Raw genomic sequence first — 27,660 nt, 5'->3', positions numbered from 1 at the left:
AATATCTTGCCGGCTTTGTTGCTATTGGCTACTGGACTGCCATGGCTTTGGGGACTCAAGGGTCCTCAATGTCAAGAAACTCCTTCTTGGGTGGGGCCACTCCACGGTACCACGCGCACGAACCATCGCTCCGCTTGATGCAGGCAAAGTGCTTTGCCTGCCGCCCGTTGATGTTCTTCTCTGTCACCCAGTCAGTCCACAGGCACTCGTCCTGAGCAGAGACATAGCAGGGGATGGAAGGGCATCGGGAGATCTGCAAAAGACACAATTGGCTTGAGCGATTTGCCATCACTGCAACTAAAGCAAAACGCTTCTCCTGAGGAGGCTCATGCATACAGATTAGCAGGAAGTCAACAAGCTGAAATGGTCTCATTATTTGGTTTATTACCTTGCACTCACAGCCCATTTGGTACCGCTGGTTTAGACTCTTCTTCTGGGTAGCACTGAGGGAGTCCCAAGGAATGATGAAGTCACACAGCGTGATGTGCATCTTGCCGTTGCCTTCAGATTTCCCTGGCAGAGCAAAATGGTTTTAGTTGGGGCATGGTTGTCCTATGGTTGTGCACGCACGCACGCACCCCTCATCAAGCACATCGCCCTATCAAGTGTCTTATCTTGGACAAACACAAACAAGTGTACGTGGGGTGGTGGAAGGAGTGTGTGTGTGATTTCATACAAGACACGTTCCTATCACAACAAGAACTGGCGTGCTGAGTTAGACCAATGGGTCTGCTTTGCTCATGTCCAGACAAGAACAGATACCCTTTCAAGGGAACACCAGGAGGTGGCGCTGTGCAAAGCTCTACACCAAGATCATTTAAAGGGAAAGCAGTCTCAGCTGCATAATACTGACTACTGTATAGGGCAGTTTGCAATATGCCACAAACTCTTCTTGCACAATGGAGGGCAGATTGCATTTGTAGTTAGGAGTGCATTTAGTGCTCATGACTAGTAGCCAGAACAGGACACAGTCTGGTTACATCCCAAGGAAGCTCTGCTGATTTCATATTTGTCCCCTTCCTCCAAAGAGCTGTGTTTTAGCTTTACAACCAAGTCCCCTGTGAAGTAGTTTAGGCTGAGCAACTGTGACTTGCTCAAGTCCTTGCCCATTGAACTTCCTAACTAGAGCAAGGATTTGAACATCCCACCTAACACCATGATTTCCCATTCAATCCCTATTTAACTTTCCTCCAGCTCCAAATGGCATGTATAAAGTATCTTTAAAAACCATTACAGTCCTCCTTTTCCTTGCCTCAAGAGATACTCCTTACCTGCAATGAGATACTCTTTCTTGCCAGTAACATCCAGCGTCACTCCACAGACAGCCGAAGAAGGAGCCGTGTAGATGAATTCAATGTCCTGGTCGGGCCCTTTAAACATCTGGAAGGGGAAGAAGTTGGGTGAAGCTATGGGCAGAATACATACAGCAAGGCCAGCTTTGATGTAAAGGAGCATACAAGGCACTCCCAAGCAGGAGAAACTACACATGGACCTATTGAATTATTTATTTTGACACCCTTCAGTAACAAGACTCTCAGGGAGATGTGCAAGTTCAAAAACAAGTACAGTCATGGCTTCAGACCACCTATTGTTCATGGCATAGAATCCCACGTTGGTATGAAAATTGTTATAGGTATATTCTTCCCCAGGGAGTGGGAGAGAGGGTGGAAGGGATTCTGTTGTTTGTTGTTATTATTCATATATGCAAAATCAATAAAAGTGCGGTGACATTCATAAAAGAAAGAGAAACTACAAAATGTTCGCTTTGCTCCACCACTCCTCTCCCTCCAGCAAAATGCTTGCCCTGAAAGAACAGAAGAATGCACAGCTGTATTAGAGGAACTCAGAAGCTGGCAACACACATTGCTCAAAGGTAAGCAGGAAGAACTGACCCAGTTCAGGAAGAAGACCTTGGCCCAGGATGTCCAAGTATCCCAGCATTAGGGCTTAAAGTGGTGGTGTGCACTACTTTGCTCTGGAGTCTCTTTGAGCCATTTCCCCTTCTACTCAGCCCCAAAGAGGCCTATTTCGAATGGCATTGCCTCTGCTTTCCCCATAGAATTATATGCAGAAATATAGGAAGTGGCCAGGGGGTGGGGACACTATTGGAGCTGTTTTTCCTCTACAAGCAACCTGTCATGGTTCCTGCCCTCTCAAGCACTTGGTATCTCCCTCTGATGTACCTTGTCCCTCATCATCCACTTTAATATGATTTCTAACCCACCCCTCACTAGGGACAGGAAGGAGGTTTAGATCCCATGCTTATGGTGTCCTTAAGCATAAGGCTGCATACACACCATACATTTAAAGCACATTCCCCCACTCCACTGAACACATCCTGGGAACTGTAGTCTTCTTCTCACAGAGCTACAATTCCCAGCACTCATAACAAACTATGGGGTGTTTATAAGCCATAAAATAGCCCGAACTAGAGGGGTTCCCCCCCTTTTCTTCAGTCAGTTCTGTTGGGCCAGAGTGAGGCACTTGAGAACCCAGTGTTGGAAAGACACCATCATAAAAACGTCTTAAGATATTAAGAACTACTTTGGAGGATTGTGGTAACTATAAGCTTCCAAAACCTTTTCTGGCACCATTTAATTGTTTAGCAAAACAGCTGCATCATTCTAGCTAGAACGGCAGCAAGTCAATGGGTTTGGAAGTTACTTGCATGTGTGTGTGTGTGTGTGTGTGTGTGTGTGTGTAGACTTAGATATATAAATACATCATTTCTTTTAAGTTAAGGTCCGTACAATTATACTGTTCATTACCTTTATCTGCTTGATTTCATACTGGATGCGTTTGATGGGGTTTCCATAGATGTCATTACCGGAGTCCACCTCTTTTTCGGAGACAGCCTTTGCTCTGATCACTGAAACATAAAGACACAGAGGAAATTAGGAGACAGATGCAACACCAGTGCTGGGTCCAGGCCTTCCAAGGCTTACTAGAATCCTAGCAACAGAGAATCTCACTCGCCACCCTTTGCCACACTCAGCAGCCTCAGCAGGCAAAGCCTGAAGCTGTTAATCCCTAGGGACATCTTTGCTGCAAACAATATACTGCCCTCCCCTGATTACTCTCTGCGGTTCTTTGATTATAGGAAGAGGCTGGAAATGCCTCCTTGTTGTATTTATTTCAGAGCAAAAGGCCACAGATCTGCAACCGGTCTCCAAGACAGGGGAGACTGAAATTGCAACTGAAACATGTTCCTGTAGGGATATTGGTTGTTATCAAGTGTGAAGACTAATAGCCTTCTCTTGTTGAATGTATTTGCCATTGAAATTCAGAATCTTAGGCTATGTACACATCAAACATTTAAAGCACAATGGAAGCACATTATTTCCCCCAAAGAACCCTGGGAGCTGTGGTTTGTTAAGGGTTACTGGGAATTGCAGCTCTTTGAAGAGTAAACTACCATTCCCAGAGATCTTTAGGGGGAAGCCATGAGCTTTAAATATATAGTGTATACGCAGCCTTATTGAGAGAGATAATGGGAGGATGAAATTCTTAGCACTGAAACAGTGCCCAACCCCACCCTGTTGAACTTCAAGCACTTGGCCTAAGATCTTTCAATTTCAACAAGCATTTTAAGTAGAAGCATTTAAAGTGAAAGTTAATAAGCTTATTTTTATTTGCAAAAGGCACAGCTGAGGCATGTGGTATAGGGCGAAGGCGATCTGTGTGCAAGATGCTGAGTGATTTATTAGCCGAAGAGATGCAGGGGTAGGACCTTGTGTCCTGGATAAAAAGCTGGTCACAAAAGCAATTTTGCAAATATCCTGCAAAAGCAAGATGGTAATCAATTTGTTACCATAGATAAATGAACTGGTTTGAATGAACCCTAACATTCACTTTGTATCAACCAAAACTGTTCAAATACGTCCAGGGAGGTCCACAAGGAGAAATGGTATTGGAGGTAAAACATACACCCATGATCAACATGGCTTTGGCATGTAGAAAGATTCATTCAGGTCTGGGGTAACATATTACGCTGGACAGTTGTTCATTCACAGAGAGCAGACTGTTTGTGGTAACTGACTGTTTTTTGGCAACATTGTGCACAATGGTGCCAGGCACAATGCCCAAAAAAAGTTTAAAGTTGGAGAAATACTAAGGGAGGAATTCAAGACTGTGCTAAGGCCAACGTTCTGTCAGTACAAATATTTCAGCTTGCTAGATGGAATGATACCCCCTTCTCCTACTGCTGCATGCTGATTTGGGGGTTTTTCCTGATGCCCTCAGAGTCAGTTTGGGGGGATCCCATTGTAAAAGTGGAATCCTCACACAGGTCTTCTCCTGGCCGGACTCATTAGGTGAATCCTGCTCTAATGTTTTGAATTCTTGCACAAAATGTGCACCTGAGGCAAGAAGATGCCCCACACCTGAGTTGATGAAAACATTTATTGTTGTGCTGATGCTAAAGAAAAAGCGATTCGAATTAAGAAGGGCAATATTTTTTTTCATGAGTCTGCATGCTCTCAACATATAAAATAATACAGTATCGAAATTACTAAGCTGGGTCCAGACCAGCCAATCTACCTGTACTTTCTCCCAACCTGGTGCCATCTGGATATTGTTGGGCTCCAACCCCTACGCACCCACAGACAGTGTGGCGACTGGTCAGGGGTGCTGGAAGCTGCAGTGCAAAATGTCTGGAAGGCACTGGTTTGAGGAAGGCTAATGTACCTCAATGATAGACCTCTGGGTCACATTACTTCTCTCCCACCCACCACTATTTGTTCATTAACGACACTGGTACAAAACTTTACGCCCCAAGCAAGCAAGCACTATAAACTTATACTTTAATACATCACCAGGGAAAACAAAAATGATGATTAAAGGTCAAACCAAATCCTTGCCTGAAGGCATGATCTGACACACTTTAGCCTGCAACAGAACCACCACACACTGAAGAATACACTCCCCACAATGGTCTAGTGGTGTTTGCTTTTATGGTAATTTCTTTTTGCTTTTCACTTGTTTTTAACTTCTTATGATTTTATTGTTTGGTTTTTGTTTTGTTTTTATATTGCTGCAAACCAGTGTGATATATTTTTTTATGATACAGCTGTAAAGAAATATTTTTTTATAAATAAATAAATAAGACAACTGCACCACTAGCAGGTAGCAGAAACTAAATGCGTATGCCACACCTAAGTGCACACAGAGAAAACATAAGCAAACCAACCCACAGGGGGCAGCAGGCACCCCAATACAATGCATATGCTGTATATCTTTTAGTAACCGGGTTGCTTGGTAATTATAACTTTTTGCCTTGCTTCTGTGCCACAGAGGAGACTGGAAGCAAGCAGGCAAAGCAGCCTATAGGTCCTTTAATGCCTTGGATGTTCTCCTGATCAGTTGTTGCATGACTTGGTCTAGACTGTGCAACCCAGTCCTCCCACTTTCGTTATTCTCTCTGCAATTATAAGGGCTAGAAACTTACTTTTTTAAAAAACAAAACAAAACACCACCACCAAAAGCTCAGACATTAGGAACACAGGAAGCTGCTTTATATTGAACCAGGTCATTGTCCATCTACCACAGTATTGTCTACACTAAGCGGCAGCAGCTCTTCAGGGTTTCAGACCGGGGGTCTCTCCTTCCCCTACCTGCCTGGGATTGAACCTGTGACCTTCTGCATGCGCTGAAGTTGCTCTACCACTGAGCCACGGTCCTACCCCTGACTGAAAATTGAACCAGAAATGATTGTAACTCTCAGGGGGAAGGAAACCCTGTTTCCAGAAGTCCTGAGTGGCACCAGCAGGTCCTCAGAACTAGGGCTATGCAATATCAGGTTTTCAACATTGTGGTGTATCACCAGCCCAACATCGCAATACATCACGATGTTGAAAAGTATAGGGAGGAACAAGCTGCATTGGCCCCGGACCCAAGAGGCAGTGGGGTGGAACCATCTCTGCTCTGAATGCCACCAGTGCCTGGCAGTGGAGACGGTAATATTGCTCCACCGCCAATATACTACCAGGTGAAGGCGCCATCACGCTCTGGATATCAAACTGTTCCTGGGCCACGTATCAAATTGATACACCGCCCAGGCCTACTCAGAACATCTTGTAGAGCAACACATTCCATCAGTAAACTCTGGAATGCCATACACATGTTGCCAATCAGCGTAATTGAGTATGAATTCCAGAGGGGCAGCCATGTTAGTCTGTAGCGGGCAGCAGAAAAAAGGAGGCAGGGTCCTGTGGTACCAAAAAAAGCCAGCACATTTATTGCAGCACAAAGCTTCCAGGAGCCACATCGTGCTTTATCAGAGGCATGCATTTGTTAGTCTTTGTCTTGCCACAGGACTCTTCATTGTTTTTACTGGACACAGCTCCTCTGTGTTGAGAGAGACCGTATCATTTTTTCCTCATACGCAAACCTGACTCAACATCCTGCTGGCTGGAAGATTCCTCATATAAAGCTGCCTTATGGAGAGTCAGGCTGGTTGTTGTTGTTGTTTTTAATTAATTATAAGTTTCAAAAGCTTACAAACTTTATACACAATGCATATGTTCCAATTAATATTCATTTATCATTTGACCTCCCCTCTACCCCTCCATGGTTTCTCCATGTTTTCTAATACTGCTGCACATTGTACCCTATCCTTTCCTCTTGCTTCCAAATACATGTTTTACTGCTGTTCTCCATTCAAATACTCCTTGCGTTTTTACATGTTTACAATAGCTATTTAGATATTCTACAAAAGGTTTCCAATCCTCAAGTCAGGCTGTTGGGCCATCCATGCTAAATATCGCTTACTCTCACTGGCAGAGACGCTCTGCAAGAACTGAAACAGGGTCGTTTCCAGCAGTTCTGCCCAAGATAATTTAACTGGAGGTTCCAGGGAGTGGAACTTGGGATCCTGTGTGTAAAAACCATGTGCTCGACCACTGAGTCCCCATCCACCCCCGGCTGAGCTGGAGATACACCAGCCTAAGCCCCTCACCTTGGCTCATCCAGGGCTTATCCAGCAGAACTTCAGCCAGCAGAATTAACACTGGTGTAACTCCCCCCCCCCAAAAAAAAGGTGTTCTGTATGTGGGGTGGGGCAAGTAGAGACTTCCACCTGTTCAAAGCCTTGTCCAGCTCGGTCATGTGACCCAGGGCCCACTCCCCAGGTATAGGCCTCACTTTCTGCTGGATAAAAAGCCGCTTCATCTGTGATCTTCTTTCCCAAAGAAAAGCTTCACAGGAAAGTTGGCCCAACACAAGCAGCAGAGGCTTGCAAGTGCTGAAATGTGTCAAATCCCCTTGAGCTAGTTATCTTGCCTGCAGTAATCCAGCCCAGAGATGGATAGCCCATGTTTGGGTTTCATGTTCCTACTCTTTCACAACTCCAGAGAGAAAACAAGATGGACACAAAGGCAGGCAGAGAGGGAGGCATTAGCTTTAGGAAACTGTTGCCTGCTCTGGCCATTGCAGCCAGCTGCTTCTGAAACCGACACTGTTCAGAATGTGTTGTGCAAAATATAAAGGGTTGGGGACATTTTCGGATGAGATGCCGGGCAAGGTGTGGCTTGCTCAGTCACGGTAAGTAACTGGATAATCTCAGTTTAGGTTATCAGCAGGGGCGTAGCATACAAAACACAAACCAGTGAGGAGTCTTTTTCTTGCTCACAGCTTCTGAAAACAATTTTAAAGTGCAACCTCACAAGAGAAACTGTGAACACTTTTTTTAAAAAACCACACACACCACAATCTGAATAAAATTTAGTAAGGCCCTTGGAGTCTAGCCGCAACCGCTTTGTGGTTCAGATGCAGCTTGTGGGCAGTCCATTGGCCACCCCTGGAATCAACTACCCACTGGGTCTTTTTCAACTCTGCTGATGATTGAAACAACCAGCTACGTTCAGAGAACAGAAAAATAAAAGAAGGCACGTTAAAGGTAGTCACGAGTAAGACGGATGGTACTTGTTTGCCTTTGCCTCTAAACCACTGGGAAGATGGCACTGGACATGTGTTAACTCTTAAATGGTGGGATACAGGCAGTTGTGCAGTTAGATAATTTCTAACTAGCAAGCCACAATCAGCAAGCCAACAACAAACCATGGCAGAAGGCTGGTTAGCTACAGCTACTTGTCAGGGAGCAATAAACCATGATTCCTTGTTTGGATATACAGTAATGGAAAGCCAACGTTTCCTGGTTTGTTTGTGCCACTTGAGCCAGGAGAGGAGTCACTTGTTCACAAGAAACCACAATAAGCTGGAAAGTCTGGCTTATTGAGACATGCAAACGTGGCAGGCTCTCAGTGTGAAATGCTGGGCTGAAGCAAGTCAGCTCCAGGTCTATGATTTTCACTGTTTCCTTCAGCATTAATCCTAGTTAGGAGTTTCAAGCATCCCAGGAAAGGGGAGGACACATCACTGTGCGCAGGGCCCTCTCCCATCACTGCACATATGGTGCATCCATCATCAGGCTCAGTTTCAGAGCCCGCTTTGAGTTCCGTTTGCTGCAAACTGGCTGTGGCCTGGCTTGGATGCTTTTGGCCTGGCCCAGACGATTGTGTGACAGCAGCTGAGAGTCTTTAGGCCTGGCTAATAGTTACGGCTCCAGGCTTTTCCACTCACGTGCTGCTGAATCACTGGCAAAAAATGCAACCTCGTAGAAGGAAGATTTTTGTTCTGAACAGTGTGGCTTTGTAGAAGGGAACTGCTGCTTTGCACTTTCTAAGCCAAGCACCCGGCAGTTCAGCCAAGCCAGAGATCAGGGAAAAGGAATCAAGAGTGTGTGTTTGTATGCATTTATGTTCATGAATCCCAAAGAGAAGATCAAGGAAAAAAGGAATCCCACGTGCTTTCTTCCCCTTGCAGCCCTACAAGCAAATGGAGATTTGTGCTTTAAAGAGCTGGGAGGTTTAACAACTTAGCACTGAACTCCTCTCTGCAAGAGAAAGGTGTGCCTTTGACAACATAGGACATGGGTGCAGGCTGTTTAATAAGCTATTAGTAGAAGTTTCAAATATGTCCGTTTCAGCAAATACAGATTGTGGTTCTAGCAGCGCAATTCTCCATTTTTCATCTTATTTAACTTAAGAATTTATAAGACACCCTTCTGTATAAATATTTCCTGAGTAGCTCACAAAAACAATTAAAAAAACAAACACTGTATTTTTTAAAAAACAAAACAAAAATCAAACCAGCAGCATAAAGCAATAACAAGAGTCTAAAAGCTAGGAAAACAAAGAGGTCTTTGTCTGGTACCAAAAAAATAACCAAAAGTAGGTACCAAAAGTCATTTGATAAAGGCATCACTTCAGACCCCAAGGGCACCTGATGGACAGCCTCAGCAATGGCCACAGTTCAAGGGAATATGACCAAGTTCAAGGGAATAAATTCCCTGCCATGGAGGACTTAAGGCAGGGCGGTCCAACATGCGGGGCAAGGCCTTTTTAGTGGCCCTCGACAAAATTATCCATTATCCAACCCACCCCCTGCACCCCCCTCTTGTTGCCTTCCCAAAGCTGGTTATAGGAGACACTGGGCTTTGGGAAGGAGGCATGAGGGCCCTGACAGGGTGCTCCAGCCTCCTTCCCAAGGCCTAATTAGCACTTTCCCAGCTTTGGGAAGAAGTGGGAGAGCTCTAGGGTCAAATTTTGGCTTCGCTCCCCCCCCCCCGGAAAGCGAAGGGCAGTGTGTGGCCCATGGGTTCTGTGTCAAAGTACTTTTGTGGCCCGCTTGGTATGAAAAGTTGGACCGCCCTGATTTAAGGTAAGCCTCAGCACTTTGAATTGTGCTTGGAAACGGATTGGTTCAAATGTTAAAGCACCAGGAAGATGGGGAAGGGCTGTAGCTCAGGGGCAGAGCATCTGCTTTGCACCCAAAAGATCCCAGCTTCAATCCCCTACATCTCCAGGTATGGCTGGGAGAGACCCCTCTCTGAAATCCTGCAGAGCCACTCCCAGTCAGTGTAGCTAACTCTGAGCTAGGTGTACCAATAATCTTACTCAGTATAATGCAGTATCTTATGAAATGTGCCATAAAAACACAAGAAGAGCATGCTGAATCAGGTCAATGGCCCATCTAGTCCAGCATCCTGTTCTCCTACTGGTCAACCAGATACCCATGGAAAGCCTGCAAGCAGGATATGAGCGCAAGAGCACTCTGCTCACCTGTGACCCCCAGCAACTGCCATTCAGAGCCATACTGCCTCTGACAATGGAGAAAGAACTCAGCCATCAGGGCCAGAAGCCTTTGATAAGCCTAGTCCTCACGTATCTAATCCACCTTTAAAGCCATCCAAGTCTCCGATCACTGCCTCCCATTGCTGTCTGTGTCCCCAACAGACAGTCTCATTTAGCACCATAAAGGTAAAGGTAAAGGGACCCCTGACCATTAGGTCCAGTCGTGACCAACTCTGGGGTTGCGGCGCTCATCTCGCTTTATTGGCCGAGGGAGCCAGCGTACAGCTTCCGGGTCATGTGGCTAGCATGACTAAGCCGCTTCTGGCGAACCAGAGCAGCGCACGGAAACGCCGTTTACCTTCCCGCCGGAGCGGTACCTATTTATCTACTCGCACTTTGAGGTGCTTTCGAACTGCTAGGTTGGCAGGAGCAGGGACCGAGCAACGGTAGCTCACGCCGCCGCAGGGATTCAAACCGCCGACCTTCTGATCGGCAAGTCCTAAGCTCTGTGGTTTAACCCACAGCGCAACCCGCGTCCCATTTAGCACCATAGCAACTACATTTTGCATTAACTGGAGCTTCCAAATAGCCTTCAAAAGCAGGCCTACGTACAATGCATTAGAGGAATCGATTATCTCCCTCCTGCCTTTCAGTCAAACACATGACTTTTGGGCTGACCTATCAAGCCTCTCCTCTAACCAGAGGCAAGAGTAAAGGGGTGTGCTTGTTCTATTATCCAGCTCAGCAAGATGCAGTGGTAGAACTGAAGGCTGGAAGTGACCCAAGAGGGCAGGGGAACGGGATACATCTTGCACATGGACAGAGAAGCAGCCCAAGTATCCTAGAGTCACCGATGCTTCTAGATCAGGAGCCGTTCCAGACAAGCAACCTACTTATATCTAAAGCTGACGCTCTTTCTCCCAGTTCCTTGATGGGTGTGGGAAGAAATCAATGCTGTTCAAGTGCTACCTTCAAAATCTTCTCCAGCCACTCAGAGCCATCTCTCCCACATTTGCTAAATGGAAAAAGCTTCCCCGCCCCCATATTACTAGTAGCCCTTCCAAATGCTGGTTTCTGCATGGAGCTGGCTAGTCTGCTCAGGATGAGAAGACAGAGGAATCTCCAGAAATAAGGAACAGGCAAGGGACCTAATGATCCCAGGTAGACCCTGCTGCTCCCTAAACCAGCACAAGCAAGCTTCCGTTTGCTCAACATCTCATGCTCCACGCATGCTGCTCTGACACCTTTCTTCTCTGGGAAACCCTAGTAATGCCACCTAGCCCCATTAAGAGAGCAAGGGGAATATGCAAGATATTCCACCTCTGTGGAGACTGGCATGTGCCAAAAGCCGGGCCGCCTCATCTCAGATGCTCAGTTACACTGCTCCAGTTATGAATTCAAGAAGATGTTATTAAGATAGTGGGCAAAAAGGAGGTATGACAAAGTAAAGCAAAATTTAAAAGCATCTACTGGTATCCTTAGACTGGACTGTCAAGCAAGGTTATCTTTCGGCATGCTAACCAGAAGATAACTTATTTCATTGCAGACTGCAAAACCTTGCCTAAAATTGGGTGCAAAACCACCTCCCCTGAAAGTCTTCTGGTTTTATCCAATCCAAGTGAAAGCCATATGCACACTGGGTAGTTCCACTGGGTCTTTGTTCTCTCTCAGTAAATGTCAACAACCGAGCTAGTTGCATCACTGTAACCCAGACTTCCCTTTGGTTTTAATTCTCTAAGCACAATGAACCCACAGCAGTCCCTAGCCTGGCCTTTGAGCACACAAGTCTTTGCTGGCGTCATCAGAATGGATACTTTTCTTGGGTCAAGACTCAAGTAGGAATTAAGTTAAACTAAACCACAGGGAATTTGGTTTGTTCCCTTGCTGGCAGCTATGGTTTTGATAGTGCAATATAGGAAGCCTGATTCATCCTTGGAGTCCACTGTAAGTGACAGGTCTTCAAAAGGGAACATAAGGAGGTATTAACAGCTCCAGAGCAATGCAACAAAGCAGGGACCTGTTTCAGCCAGGACAGAGGGACACATTTCCTCATGGGCAACTTTCCAGATGGTGCGTGGGGCCAGATACAAAAGTGGGAGGAGCAACATATTGACTCTAAGCTTTGTACAGTAGACTTCATTTCTGCCATGCAAAAAAATAGATTCCTACATGCAAGCAAGAGGCATTATAGTACCCCAAGAACCAATTCCAGACAGGCAAAGTTACTTGAGCAGGGTGCAGAGAAGGGGCAGTGAAGGGCAAGATTTGAGATGGGTCCTGGTCCTGGAAAAGTCCCAAAGGCCTGAAAGGCTCAATTTGGTCCTTGGGCCTGAGGCTCCCTGCCCATGGTTTTGATGAAGTGTAGAAGACGGAGTAATGTACACCAAATCAACCTTTACTCTACTTATTTGCTGCTGTACTGGCATGCATTTTTAGAACAGCTTCCAGAAGTTTATCTCTCTGTGAAACAGAGATATGTTTGAGACGGCAATTCCACAGGAGCACAAAAAGTACAGACAGCCAGGTTATGGGGTCCAGTTTCCTGAGAATTTCAGTTTCTACTTTTTTTAAAGTCAGCACATAACAAGTTCCTAGGCCTTATGACTGTGAAGGTACATTTGAAAGTATGAGTAATCCCTGCTGAAATTTTAGAGGCTGAAGAACAACAAGTTTTCCAGCAGTTGAAGGTGGGGCTTCCAAACCTTTGCTCCCAGATCTGGCCCATTTTGCTACCTGGGGCAAAGAACAAGATGGTGTCCCCACTTCCATGTTCAGAAAATGACAGTTTATGGATAATTCAGAATTTATTGGCACAGAAGTATAATCTCCTGACCCAGCATCAAGTGAAAAACTCTCCTCAGTTCTCTGCACCATGCAGATAATGCTAAGCCAAAGTATGGCTTAACATGAATGGGCAAATATGCAGGTGCAACAGTGATAAATTTATGCCTCCTAACACCTCCCCTGCTTCTGTTGCTGCCATACTACCAGGAGCTAAGCCATAGTTCAGCTTAGCTTTATGTACAAACCCCGGATCAAGGTTTGTCTCACTCTAAATAGCCCACAAGCTGTAACCAAGGTTTGTTCTTTGCTTATAAGCTTGTGGTTTGTGCCCTACGAAGACTCGTACCAAGTTGGGAAGCTGGGCCTAGCTCTGTGTAATTTTACTTCTAGGGCACTACCTTATTGTGTGTTCAAGTGTGAGGTGAGAGTCAGGCTCCTTCCTATTCTTTTAAAAGTGGGTAGATTCTCTTGACAACATACTCATTTTACACTGAGATTTCAGCAGAGAGGGCTATATGATAAAGAGAAAGCAAGCAAAAAGCGCAGCAATATAATCACTTTTATCACTCACAGCATAGTGCACTGGAGAGAAGCAACAGGAGCGAGCAGTAATAACCACACAGTGTGCGCGCACACACATACACACAGAGAAACCAGTGCAGCTTTGCAGAATAGTAGCTATTACCCTTGGACCCCAGGCATGCTCATCAGCTCACCACTAGTCAGCACTTTACTTCTTTTTCTTTTCCTTTCCTTGCGAGATCCGCCAATATTTCCCTTTTGCTGTACACCAGGGAGGCTTGCAAAGCAGTGTCCTTGCTTTCCAAGGCTCAACGTGAGTCAGAGAAATTCTCTAGTCTCCAGAGAAAGGCAAAGGGGATTTGGCTTACGATCAGTTGCGGTAAGGTCTGCAACACAGTGAGATGTCTTGCTGCTTAGCAAGCCCCTCTCTGGCTCGATGTGTGTAGGTTCCAGCCCCTGTAGCCCCAGCTCAGAGGTGAGGAAAGAGGATGGGGGCATGATCCCATAGTTACACTGGGCCATGGAGGCACATTTAGTGTCTCCAAATCCTGGCATGACAACACAGGCAAGACCCCACCCTCCCACTCAAGGCCAGCCGAAAGCTGTGAACCCACGACCACAAAAAGAGCAAAAACTGTACTATAATTAACACCGATTCCAGCAGAAGATGCAAATACAGCACATACACAGCACATACAACACATGAAGGACAGAGGCTGCACACCTTCCTTCAGAGCAAATGCACAGAGTGTGTAAAATGACACAAGGAATGCACACAGGGTTGCATCCACAAATAGATACTAAGGGCCCCTCCAGACATACTCTTTACCAGGCATTCATGATTATTTGTGCTCATGGGGCAGTTATATGTGATCCTGCTCTCAACACTGTTTGCTCCTGCAAGCTTCATGCTAAGATCCTGTAATGTTCCAAGGTGGAGTCCTGCTTTTGTTGCACTATAGCACAAGAGTGCCCCACCAGATAGTAATAGCAGCAACACTGCGAAAGCATCACAGAACAGCTAATAAAAAGTGGGATGGTGTGTACAGTCCAGTATACAAATCCACCACAAATGCACTATTATTGCACCAATGACATGTTATAGAATACACCTGCAAAACACACAAACACACCAGTCTGGAGGGGCCCTAACCTTTCAGCAACATAATGAAGCGCCAGTGTTGAGATTGAGATTGTTACTGCAAATTTTGGGGGAAATGGAATGGAAAAGACCACTTAGCCCCTTCGCCTGTAAAACAGAAGGTTCCTCAGTCTACACCCAAGAAGCCCGACCGATTAGTTCATGGTCATCACAGAAAGGAAGTTAGGAAACGCCCAAGGGCACTCAGGTGGAATTTGAATCTGCAGATTTACAAGTGATACTTAGTATACTCAACTTATTTAACCTAAGAACTTATCTAAAAATAGCACAAAGCTCTAAAACCAAGACACATTTCAAACCATTTGTTATCCGAACCCTCGATTTTATCTGCATCTGCCTTAAAAATGCAGTGCTGATAGGATTATTGTCTACAGTGCACACATACACACACTTCAAATGCATGATGATACTTTCTCTAGCCTTTCCTATTTGTTTCTGTACAGTACAATCCCAACAACAAGCACAAGCCTGATGGCCAAGGAATGGCACCAATGAGTTTAAATGAGCATGGCTGTCACTTCCTTTTGATTTCTGTTCATCGTATTTTGATGTAAGCCACCTTGAGCATGTTTTAACTATGGGAAGGCGTCATACAAATGACCAATTATAGCATTGCAGGAAGTTGGACTACATGACTCTCGGGGCCCCTTCCAACTCTACAATTCCATGCACCCCTTAAGCTCACTGCTCTTGGGTGAAGTGGATGCCTTTGGCCCATCACCACTGTTAAAACAGGATTCAGCTACCATGTCAACTCTTGTGCATGGAATGAGGGAGGCGTCATCTTGCCCTTTGCCTCGGGCAGTAAAATGTATTGTGCTGTTCCTGAAATCTGCAGGAATTGCCAAGGGTAATATTCGCATAGATAACTTTTGTGTTTGTAAGGGAGAGAGAACTGCTCCCCCCCCCAAAGGAGAATCCACTTCAATCCATCTTTCCTGGAGCACCCTGTCCCTCCAACGTGTCACCACGGAAAAGCGGGATGTGCTCCCACACAAGTAACACAACCCTCACATTTTTTCTTCAGAGCACGGCTGCCCAAAATGGGATGTCCCAATTTAACTGGGGCAGTTGAGGGGTATGTTTAGTTAGTACCTCGCTACCCTCTAAGGAAAGTCTTTACTAGTGCAAGGGCAGATCTACAGAATGCATTTAAAACACACTCAGTGGAAACACATGGCTTCCCCCTAAAGAATCCTGAGAACTGTAGTTTCCCTCTCACAGAGCTACAATTCACAGCAACCTTAAACTACAGATCCCAGGATTCTTTGGGGGGAAGTAATGTGCTTTAAATGTCCATTGAATGGGCTTTAAATGTCTGGTGTGGAACTGCCTCAACTTTATAGGCCACCTGTATGTCAGATACAGTATATCTGATATACAAACAAATCCCAGGGACATGTGCTGCAGATGAGTGCTTGTGGCACCTGTTTCTGGAGCGGTATTGGTGCCAGGCTGTCCCATGACACATTATTCCCCTTTAAACACTCTGATGCAGGACAAGTCATCCCACATCAGCATCAACACAGTTACAAGTGTGGCTTCTGGATCTAATGCAGGCACAGAAGCAGATTGTCCCATGTAGTTTCACCCTATCACATCTGCAATAAACTGGAGTAATGGCCACAGAGCTGGCTTGGTTTGGATCTCTCAAAGCAAAGGCCTAGGTTTCCCATGTGCTGGATGCCCCAATTCAAACATCTGCAAAGGTCAACTTATCTTTTAGCACCCTGCATTTAGGTGGGTTCTGCTGCTCTGAAAATCACATTCCAGCCCTCAGGGGAGTGAAATCAGGTAGACAGTGAGAGAGGCCTCAGAGCATGCATGCCTTGACTGGCATAATTTCAAGTGGGGGGTGCTCTCATACCTTCCAACATTTCTCCAATGAAAATAGGAACATCCCATTCCATAATGACAATTTTACTATTTATACCCCACACATCTTACTGGGTTGCCCCAGCCACTGTGGGGAGCTTCCAACATATATATAAAAAAATAAAACATTAAACATTAAAAAAAACTTCCCTATACAGGATTGCCTTCAAACAGCTCGGGGGGCGGATAACTCCCTACTCCCCAAGATTTCTCCAAAGAAAATAGGGACATCATAAGGAAAAGTGGGACACTCTGGGATCAAATAAGAAACCGTGGTGGCTTCTCTAAATCACGGATGTTCCTGGAAAATAGGGACACTTGGAGGGTCTGTGTTCTTGGATGAAGAGGGAGTTCATTGACAACTATGTTTTCTGGGGTAGAGGGGAATGACATTCTGGAACTTGACTTGCCCTCAGAGATGTTACCACAAATGCAACAGCAGGCAAGAAACTTAATTCTGCACTTGTGGAGCACTTTCACTCCAATGCAGGGTAGACTAAGGTCAAGTCCCCACTTCTTTTTCTCAGAGATTATCTACATTCCACACTCAGTGCATACAAAGCGGAGACCAAGTCACTACAGAAGAAGTGAGGATAATAAAGGCAAGAAACAAACACAGCAAGACAAACCCAAAGAAGCTGAAGAAAACCAAGCCACAACACACATTATGAGGTAAGGTGAGATTCTTCCGCCATCCATCCCAGATTTACCAACGGTTGAGTGAGTGTTTGAGAACTGTGAGAAACTTCTTAGCCAGAAGAATCTGTGCTATGTATGTCTGGGTGAAAGACTCTGAATGAACAGGGACGTGAATTAAAAATAGGTATACAGTATGAGATTCAAAGCCAGTCATAAACACAGTTTTATATATTTAAAAAAAATGCAGAACTTTCCACATGGGAAAAGCCAGCAAAGCTTCTCAGAAACTGTAGGATATGTGTAAACAGAAGACAGGAAGTCTAAAAAGTACATAGTAGTAATGCGACCCCAGCTATAATCTACAGATCTGAAGCACTGGCAATGCAAAACACAATAATAATGAGGTTTAAATGGATTCCATGGCAGATGTCCCAGAGAGATTCCCAGAGTAAAATATCAGAATAAAGTGACACATTCAAGTATGAGACACATAGCCTCCAGCTTTAAAATGGGGAGGAGGCACTCTGATGGATTTTGGATTATGAGTCTCCTATCTGTTCTTTCCACTTTGACCTGGAAAAAGTCTCCAACTTTCTTTGGTCCATAGTAATGAATTGTTCTCCTCGCCCCTGGCCAGCATTCCAGTATGCTTAGCACAAGACTCTTGTCACAAGCTGTTGGACTGGCACCAATCTTTGGAAGAATTTGCCCAGAAAGAACAAGCCCCAGCAAGTGGATTTATTAGTCAGCACACAATTTTGGCATGGTCCAGTCCTAGACAGAACGCATTCAATGTAGCATGAGGCTAAAAACATGATAGAAGCAAACAAACAAAAAAAGCCCAAAATGTCCATGACACAGACATTATGGTACCTGTTTAAACCTGATATTGGGGTAAGAGCAAAACAGGGCATGCAGGTACAGAACTTGACACTGACACCCCTTCACTTCTCACAACTTATTATTCCCAAATCCAACACTTAGGGCTTCTTCAGACAGTCTGTTTATTGAGCATTCATCCTAATTTGCTTCTACAAAGCTTACGTGATGATTTAACTATGCCCCATCTTTAGTAAGCATTTGTTATTATTTCTTTATGGGGAGGTTATGCAGCAATGAGCATTCATCTGGATTTGTGTGTGGGGTGGTGGTGTTTACATGTCTTCCTGTTAATCATTTGTTCATTCCACATTTCTTAGCACATTCCCCCACCACTTTCCTAACTGCAAAAAGTACCGGTATGTTGTTTTCTTAAGTAGATTTTTTGTGCTAAGGTAAACTACTTTAACTGTGCAAACCTAAATTTCCTGTACGCACTTGAATCTCTCCTACAAAACAGAGACAGTCTGAAGCACTCACAAATGCCCCCACTTAAAAAAACCAACCCAGTCCCCAAGAGCAGAAGCAAGCCTGCTGTAAGGAAAATGCCAATTTGAGCCCAAGATATTTGAGAGCATGGCCCCTGGAGTTGTTTCCATTTGGCCTCCAGCACAGCTCCCTTTTACAGTGCACTTCGCCCACTTTCTTCTCCCAAATGGCACAGAAGCAAGAGGGGTTTTTATTCCTCCTTTCCAGTATGCAAAAGCCAAAGGCAGTCTTGAGTCCCTTCTCATCGTATGACAACAGCATCAGCAGTCTCTTGGCTGCTCACTCATGTTGCTATCCCTTCAGCCCTTCTGCAGTGCAAGATGTGGTCCTTCTCAAAAATGAGTCGCAGCTATAGCATTCCCGTGCCCAACGTAGGCTAAGTTTGCTCTCACAAATACAGTTAGCATCTCTGCTAGTCTCAGTTGGCATGGCTGAGCTCAGCACAACAGAGGCGCCCAGGAAAACTCCCTATGAGCTATACAGTGGTACCTCAGGTTACATACACTTCAGGTTACATACACTTCAGGTTACAGACTCCGCTAACCCAGAAATAGCGCTTCAGGTTAAGAACTTTGTTTCAGGATAAGAACAGAAATCGTGCTCCGGCGGCGCGGCAGCAGCAGGAGGCCCCATTAGCTAAAGTCGTGCTTCAGGTTAAGAACAGTTTCAGGTTAAGAACGGACCTCCGGAATGAATTAAGTACTTAACCCGAGGTGCCACTGTATATTGCCCATCTCTGTACTTCATTTGTGGTGCCACTTACATCCCTTCTAGTAACCATAGAGAGGGCCCAAATACCCTCTCTGCTTCTGCTCTGGAGAGAACCTTATGCTTTAGTAGTCTAACGGCCCACGTGCCAAATATGCAGCTTAAGTAGCTGGGGCTGGAGGGTATCAGTCAGGTGCTTTGGAAGGATTAGAAACCACAGAGCTAGAATTGAATACAGCCCAAATTAGCTACAGCAGCTACTCCTACATCTTGTGGGAGCCCTTCCAGGTTATGAAATCTTCCAAAACAAGGTAAGCTGTTTATTATTTTCCACCTACAGTCTAGCTACAAAAAAAAGCAGAAAGTGCAGAGTGGTTCTACATGGATAAGTCTCATGCTCTTGATAGCTGGGTAGCTACAGTGTTCAAGACGGCATTGTATAGGCAGAATTCTCATTGCGCACACACACCAAACTACAACTCCCGGTAATATAAGAGTATATAACAGTTTACAGTTCAGAGATCCCCCACCTTATTAGATATGTTGCACAGCCCATACCTAGGACATCCTCTCTAAAACGGGGAATCTGTCCACTGGTTTCCAGACACCAAATTCTCCAGTGGCATTTCTTGGTTGCATTGCCTTGCCCAGCTGGCAAAGATTAAAGCACCTATACACAGTGCAGATGTTCCCTACCTACCCCCGGCAAATGTCAACTCTGTCTCTCCAAAATCCAAACACATTTGAGAATCACCAAATTATCTCCAAGCATTGCATAGCTATACTGCTCACAGAAGTTCACAGGAAGCAGACCAACACATACAGCAGAGTGGATGAAACAAGCCCCTAAATGACACGACATACTCCTTCCATGTTCTCGGACTCTCGAAAGGTAGGAGTGTATCAACCAATTTTATTTCTTCCTACAAAAGCTACTTGTCAAAACCTCTCCTGTCCGTTTTCATCCTCTCTGGCAGTGATGAGGGTTTTCCAGGAAATGGTGAATTAGGGTAATTTGTGAAGGAAAATATTCTGGTGTCCTACAGCAAAGGAAGACAATGTGGTGCCCTCCAGATGTTGCTGGACTACAACTCCCATGATCCCTGGCCACTGGCCATGGCTGATAGGAGTTGCGGTTAGTAAACAGAACTAAAAACTTTAAAGCTGTCAAGCATGCCCAATATTTATAGTTACTAATGAACTTATGCAATCATGTTTTTGCATGGAAAAATTTAGCGCTGGAAAAATTTTCTGCCTCACACCGTGTCTTTCTGCAAATCCTATGCTCTGCCTTTCCCCATCTACATCCTATATTCTGTTTCCCCCCAGTTCTTTGTGTAGGGCCAAATTATACGTTACATCTAAATGCATAGCCTGGCAATATGTGATTCTTTAAAAAACTTTAAATAGCAGCCATGGGATTGAGACTGCAGTGAGGGTATTTTTATTTTATTTTATTAACCATTTCCTTACTCTTCCACGATCCCAGCAAAAATACCACCCTATAAGTGGCCGTTTGGCAGGGAAAGTAAACTGCCACTGGCACGTATTAAAGCTTTTCTCCCATGTCAAAAGCACTTTGGGGGCATTTTGTTTGGATCACAGTTCTGGTGTAGGGAATGGGGATAAAACAACTTGTCCATGGTAGGGGAAATGCAGCAAGAAGTTGTTAATATTGATAGTTAACATGGGAAAATCCTGGTTTGGAAAGTGAGGTGGGTACACTTTCATGTTCTCTCTGCCAATTACATTGTATATAGCAGGTCAACGATACAGGTGAGCTCTGGGGAGACTTAGGTTCAAATCCCACCCCCTGCAGCCACAAAGTTTACAGGGTCACACTCTCTCAGCCTAATCTACTTCACAGGGTTGTTGTGAGTTTTCTGGAAGAAAGGCGGGATATAAATGTAAATAACGTGAATAGCAATAGTAAATAATGTAAATAAATTGAATTGTAATAGTAGTCGGTGCAGCTGGAGCTATATTAGTCATGTTCCAGGCAAAAGGGAAGAGCCAGCTTGGACCAGTGAAACTGGCCATTGGCCTTCCTCCTCATCCCAAGAACAGGCAACAGCCTGAAATATACAGCTCTGCTCCAATTCGGGAGAAGTATGTGAGTCACCCAGGAGGTCAGTAACTTTAAATGAATCAGAGTGGACTTCTTTAGAACAAAGTATTTAGAAATCTCTGAGGCTGCAACTAAATGTTAAACCACATATGACGCTAAGTGTATAACTTGAAAGGACATCAGAGATTTTAAAATAATAAAAGTAATAGGTGCAGGAAGTGATTTTTATCAGGACCACAGCACGTAGGAAGAGTGTTTTTCCTCCTAAGGCTAATAACATCATGGAGGTGGGGTGGGATTTTGTGGGGTGGGATTCCATCACTGCACACTAAAGCTCCAATGAAAATCCGGAGGGGTGTGTTTGTCATTATTAAATTCCTGACATGCTTCCAAGTGACACATTAGTTTAGCCCAAATTATACTGAACACAGAATTTGCATATTTTACTGGAAGAATCTGGATGTTTTAAAAGTGAATAAATGTAACATAATACACACACCCATTTGCAATCCCAGCCCTGTTCCTTGGCCTTGCTCAGTACAAGTCCGATCCAGATGATCTAACAGCTCTAACCTGACAGGCAGTTGAGTGGAGAGAGAAGTGCTTTTTGGGAACTCATAGGAGCCAGGAGGACAAATATAATCATCCACAGCATGATGCTGCACAAAGTTACCACTGCAGAGCCAAGATGTGAAGTGGACTCCAATTAAAGTGTGCAGATCATAGCACCCCATGGCACCATGAACCGGTGCTGTAGTTGATGACGTGAAAACAACTGCAGGGAAGGGGAAGGAAAACAGTAAAATGCAGCATGGCTGCTGCTGCTGCTTTCTATAGACTCTACTACAAGCCAGTGCGATGGAATGCAAGCAGAGTAAACAGACATCTGTTGTTTCTCCATGGGCCGTGTCAGCCAAAAGGGCTTCCCGAGAGGAATAAAAACAGCACAAATCTCTCTCTCTGCAAACTGATCTGTGTGCCTGCCTGCACATGAGAGAGAATGGGATAAGAACATAAGAAGAGCCCTGCTGGGCGTGACCAAGGTCCATCTTGTCCAGCATTCTTTTCTTAACAGCGGCCAACTAGATGCCTCTGGGAAGGTTGACAAGCAGGGCATGAAGGCAGTGCCCGTCCCTTATAGTCTGTTTCCAGCCTCTGATAACTGGAGGTGCCGTATACTGCTTCTGACTGGGGAGTTTCTGTTTAGCTGTGGCTAATCACTATTGATAAAAATCCATAACCCATTTACTGTATTTGTCTAAACGTCTTTTAAAATCTAACTCATCATTTCTAAAAGCAACTCTCCATGTGTAACAGGGGGGCTGTGTAAACACTATACATAGTGTAGCACATGTACACTATACATAGTGTAACACTATACATAGTGTAGCACATAGTGTAGCACATGCTTTAGCACATGGCTTCCACTAAAGAATCCTGAGAACTGTAGTTTGTTATGGATACTAGAAATTGTAGCTTTGTGAGGGGTGAACAACACTTCCCATGATTCTTTTGCAGGGGTGTGTGCTTTAAATGTGCAGTGTGTACACAACCTAAGTGTGAATATATAATTCTAATACACACACACACATGGGCATAGCTAGGATTTATGTTGGGGGGGGCAGGACACCCACCTGTCATCATCCTCTGTCTGGCTCTGTCTAGCAGATTCAGAATGAAACATCTCAACAACTTTTACTTTAAATTACTTTCTTTTGACCCAAGTGCTCAAAAAAATCTGTCAAAATATTTCTACAATTTCTACTTTTAGTTAAGTATTTTTATTTATTTACTTGATGGGGGCAGCTGCTCCCCTGGCTATGTCTATGCACACAGACACTCACGCACGGCAGAACCAACTGAGGGTGACACTTCAATAGTTGTACTGACTTTTTCCAAATAGTGGTTTTTGCCAGTCCACATTTCCTGCCAGGTAATCCCCACAAATTCCCTTTGCTTTTATTCACACAATCAACACTCTTTAACCAATGAACTATCCTGGGAAGCTTTTTATGAACAAACTGTACCTGTTAAAAAGAGGTTACCAATTTGCTACCAGACCATATTCAAGGTTCTTGTATTAACGCACATAGTCCTAAACAGACTGGACCCAAAGTACCTTCAAATGTGGTGTTCCATGGATACATAATAAAAGGTCTGAAAAACTCATTTGCATAGGAAGAGGGCAGACCCTATAGCAAGATGTCTCTTTAAATAGCTGTATTCAGTGGCTGTTTTTATTGGAAAATCAATAAAAATGATTTTTTAAAAAAATAGCTGTATTCAGCACTGTTTCACAGCTTGGATCACATCTGGTAAAACTGAACATCAGGAAACACTGATTGGAATGCATGTTAGATTTCACATTTTGTTTTCTGTTTTCCGAATAACCAATATGGCTTCTCTCCCATATTGACCCTTATTTTTATTAGGCTACTAACACTCCTCTATAGACTTTCTACTTGCTTGTTATACATAGTAATAAACTTTTCTGCATATTGCTAAAGGCCTTTGTCACCTTCACATCCATTCATATCACAAATCAATAATTTACAGAATAAAGCACATTGGCAGATTACTTCGAAATCTGCCGTAACTAGAAGCTGGGCTTTGGTGTGCAAATGAAAGGATACTAAACAGAAGGGAGCAAGTTAAACTGCACAGTCCAATTCCAGATATAAAGTGCATGGGGCTAGGGGCATCCTCTCTGCTAGCCTGGTAGAAATTGAGGCATGGCCAATGGAGAACTAAAAGTGTTGCTTGTTGTTAAAAGGGGTTAAAAGGATCTTTCTTGCTAGTTGCAGGGAGCAAAAAGGGTCCTGTGAGGTCTCACTGGATTCCCACATGAAAGGCTTTAGATGCCGAGAGTATGTGCTCCAGACACTATACAATGACTGGTTCTCATATCTCAGAGATGTCTACTTCTGTGGAGGGAAGTGACACTGGAAAAGCAAAGTGAAACCGCAAATGGCTGCTGCTGACAGCAGCTGCTCAGTTCCTGGACACACTACAGTTTCAGAGAAGGCAGTCTGAGAGTCTGGAACTTCTAATGGACGAGACTGTTGCAGCAGAGAGGCTGTCCTGCCAGAGCATTTTCAAATTCCATCTCTAGAGCAAGATCTTGAAACTGGGGCCAGGGCTGCTTGTTTAATAGGTTAAATTTTAATAAGGGGATTATTCATAGGGAAAAGTGGAATTTGAGACCCAGCCCTATCAGGCTCGGCCTTTCAGTAGTTTCCAAGCTGAGCAAATTGGGAAAAGAGAATGGCAACGCCTACTAATAAAAGAACCACCAGTGAGTGACCCAGCACTGAGTGCCTAGTAAATGAGAAGGGCAAGGCAGCCTCTCTCACTCAGCTCTCCATTCAGCCCTTTTCACCATTTGACAAGTGCGAAGGACGCACACTATGACATCACAAAATGGAATGATCAAGCCCTCTTCTTCAGCATTTAGCTGAGCTGGCAGATGAAGTTCTTGATTGAATCAAGATGGAAACACACAGTGCTAATTTTTCTCATGAGGGCCCCAGCAATGCTGGGCAGAAGGCCACACTGCAGACTTCTCCCCACTCACGCCGAAAGCTAGTACCCATGGTGCACTGCTCTGCCTGGAAAAAAAATGGTCTCCAAAGTCCTGCACGTCGCAAAGCCAGGGAAGCAGCAGGTGGAACAGAAAGCACAATCCAAAATCAGGTCTTCCCAAATCAGGCAGACCAGAGATCTTTAGGCCTACAGAGACCCAGATTAGACAGCCAGAAAGGGGGGCGGGGATCTTTTCTCCTTAGTTAATTTCTAAAAAGGCAAGTCCTGGAGACTCAGGCTTACACCACACAAACCCAATAACTTGGAAGTCCTGTTCTCTAATCCCAAATATTGGGGAGCCTCATGTGGTTATTCTGTAGTGAGGGCAAGACCCTCTCTCCTGTATTATTACTTCACATCTTCCAAGGCTACACACCCTCACGTTGAAATCAGGTTCTGTGGCCTTGGCAAAGTGTCTTAGATTGTGCCCTGACTGACTGGACTAGGTGATCAGACACAAGAGACCCTGACTGCAGAAATAGAATACCCCTAGTCTTCTGTTCTCGTGATGAAGAAAGGATTGCAAAGTTAAACCCATACACACAAGTACTAAAGGGGCATTCCTGCTTCTTGGGCAGACACAGGTCACATGCACACTATACATTTAAAGCACATGGCTTCCCACAAAGAACCCCGAGAACGGTCATTTGCACCTCAAAGAGCCACAATTCCCAGCACCTTAACAAGCTAAAGTTCCCAGGATTCTTTGAAGGAAACCATGTGCTTTAAATGTGCTCTTATGGCCCGGTGAGAAACTTCTACACGAAGCTCTTAAGAAGCAGTAAGTGAGGAGGCAACATACTATGACTATGACTTTATGCCTCTCCTTAAACATTGCTACCCTTGCTGTTTCCGACCAACAAGGGCTGCAGATATGATGAAATTATATATACTGTATACAGAATGCTCAGAGCCCTTCCTCATTAAGCAACCTGGGTCTCTAGCTTGATTACTGCATAGGAAGGATATGCAGATGGGGCAAAAAAAGTCTCTTAGCTACAAAAATACTGTTTCCCTGGAGGGTTGCTCAAGGCACCCAGAAGTAGGAAGCCGAGGTGTATTACTGACAATTAAAAGCAACAGCAGTCAGCAAAAATAGTCAACAGAGCCGAGATTCTCCCGTAGGAAAGAAAACAGTTTCTTTCCCCTGAGCCAGGAGCTTAGGGAACTGTGAAGATATTTATATACAGTAAGTCGATGGAAATCTGGTTTCCGCTTTGCGCCGACCCAACCAAGCTTCCTCCTGCCCTGCAGCTTCCCTTCTGGTGCCATCAGACAGGCTCTGTAGCCTCAGATCCTCCCATGCCTCCCTCCATCTGTCTCTCCAGCTTCCCCACAAGATGATGATCGCCTTGTAGGCTGTCAGCCCAGCCCTGCCTTTTGAAGCGCTACCAAATTAGTTCAAGGGGAATTAACTTGCAACCCCCAGAACAGTGATAACAGCACAGCTGTACCTTGAGTTCAAGAAATGGAAATAGGAACTAGGTGCACATGCTAAATTACACTAGAACTGTTCAGCAAGTCAATTTCCAATTGGGAGGTTGATTTTTTGGGGGGTGGGGGAGTATGTGGCTCCCTCCTACCCTGTTTATTTTGGCAAAGGCATTTTTTAAAGATATATATATATATATATTAATAAAATTAACCAATGCAAATAGGAACGGAGCACTCCCCACACCCTTCGGTGTGACCGAGTCGACTCAGGGAAGATGGCCCGACGTTTTCCGTTTGCCTTTGTGAAGTTTTCATTTCCTGGTTTCATTCCCTTCCCGTTTCCACCACCTCTCCCCACCCCTCCGTATCAAAGCTGTTCCCACCAAACCCTGGCAGCCTGCATCTTGCAGGCAGAAAGCCATCGTCAGAAAAGAGGAATTTGAGTCCGTGGTTGCCTTTGTGCTTTCCAATGAATTCCTGTGGATCGGGTCAGAGCAGGCGTACTAGGGCGGGGGAAAGAGGCGAATACCAGCAGAGAACGACACTTCTGTGTGTGTGTGTATGTGTGACTGCGTGTGCCTTAAACCGATGGGGAAAGAATCGGCCAGCGGAACAATCTCATGAACCCCAAAGCCTCCTTGACAATAGCAACTGTTGGCCAAGGCCAGGGCAGGAGGGAACCGACCTCCCCACTCCCTTCCCCGCGCGCACCGCGGCTCTTTTCTTGCAGGATAAAGGGGTGGGGTTGTTTTGGCTGCTAACAAGTGAGTTTGCAGCGGGAGCGAAGGCAGCAGCCGGGGGGGGGGCAGAGAGAAAGATAGAAATGCTGGGTGGGATCACGCCGCGTAAGAAGCCACTAGGGGAGCCGCAGAGAAGGCGAGGGTGGCCGTCCTTTTCTTACCTACATCTGCATTGCAAAACGCTTGTTGCGGATGCACCGGGGAGCAACTGCAGGCGTCGGCGAGGCGGTCCATCCTTCCCAGGAGCAACACGGCCAGCGAGGCCAAGAGGCTTGGGAGCGTAGCGCTCATCTTGCGGACAGAGACCGACAGACAGATAGATAGACAGAGAGAGAGAGAAGGAGGGAAGGAAGGAGGGGTGGCGGGTGGGCGAGATTTGACTGCTCACTGCTGCTGCCGCCTCATCCAGACACGCGCGCGCGCGCCCGCCTCGGTCTTCTGTGCTTCTCTCTTTGCGTCCGCTGCTGCGGCGATCCCAGGGCGACTCCTGGCGCTTAGGCGGCGGCGGCAGCAGGCAGTCGCGAAAGTTTGGGCTTTGCACTCGGCCTTCTCTCTCGGGCTGGTTGGGGGTTGGAAAAAGATCCCGCCACTGGAAGAATCGGAGCCTCGCAGATCGTGGCTGCTGCTGCTGCTTGCTGCTTGCTGCTG

The 27,660-nt window shown here is 45.3% G+C and overlaps 1 protein-coding gene across 2 annotated transcripts; it reads right to left on the bottom strand.

Annotated features, from left to right (window-relative positions):
• Nucleotides 1-13: 13 nt before the first annotated feature.
• TIMP2 (TIMP metallopeptidase inhibitor 2) lies at nt 14-27,660 on the bottom strand. Of its 2 annotated transcripts, none has more exons than XM_053375581.1 (5): nt 27,178-27,660; nt 2,769-2,869; nt 1,272-1,380; nt 389-513; nt 14-253 (listed from the first exon to the last, which is right to left on the bottom strand). In XM_053375581.1, exons 3-5 carry the CDS (start codon nt 1,378-1,380, stop codon nt 56-58), a joined length of 432 nt encoding a protein of 143 aa, XP_053231556.1. In that variant the 5' UTR covers nt 2,769-2,869; nt 27,178-27,660; the 3' UTR covers nt 14-55. The 2 variants fall into 2 exon arrangements, with proteins under 2 accessions (XP_053231556.1, XP_053231555.1); XM_053375580.1 differs by having other exon boundaries at nt 27,174-27,413.

Source organism: Podarcis raffonei, chromosome 2 (genome assembly GCF_027172205.1).
Source record: "Podarcis raffonei isolate rPodRaf1 chromosome 2, rPodRaf1.pri, whole genome shotgun sequence".
NCBI classification, from domain to species: Eukaryota; Metazoa; Chordata; class Lepidosauria; order Squamata; family Lacertidae; genus Podarcis; species Podarcis raffonei.
The sequence above is the reverse complement of the archived record's forward strand: the minus strand, read 5'-3'. Positions and strand labels throughout refer to the sequence as shown.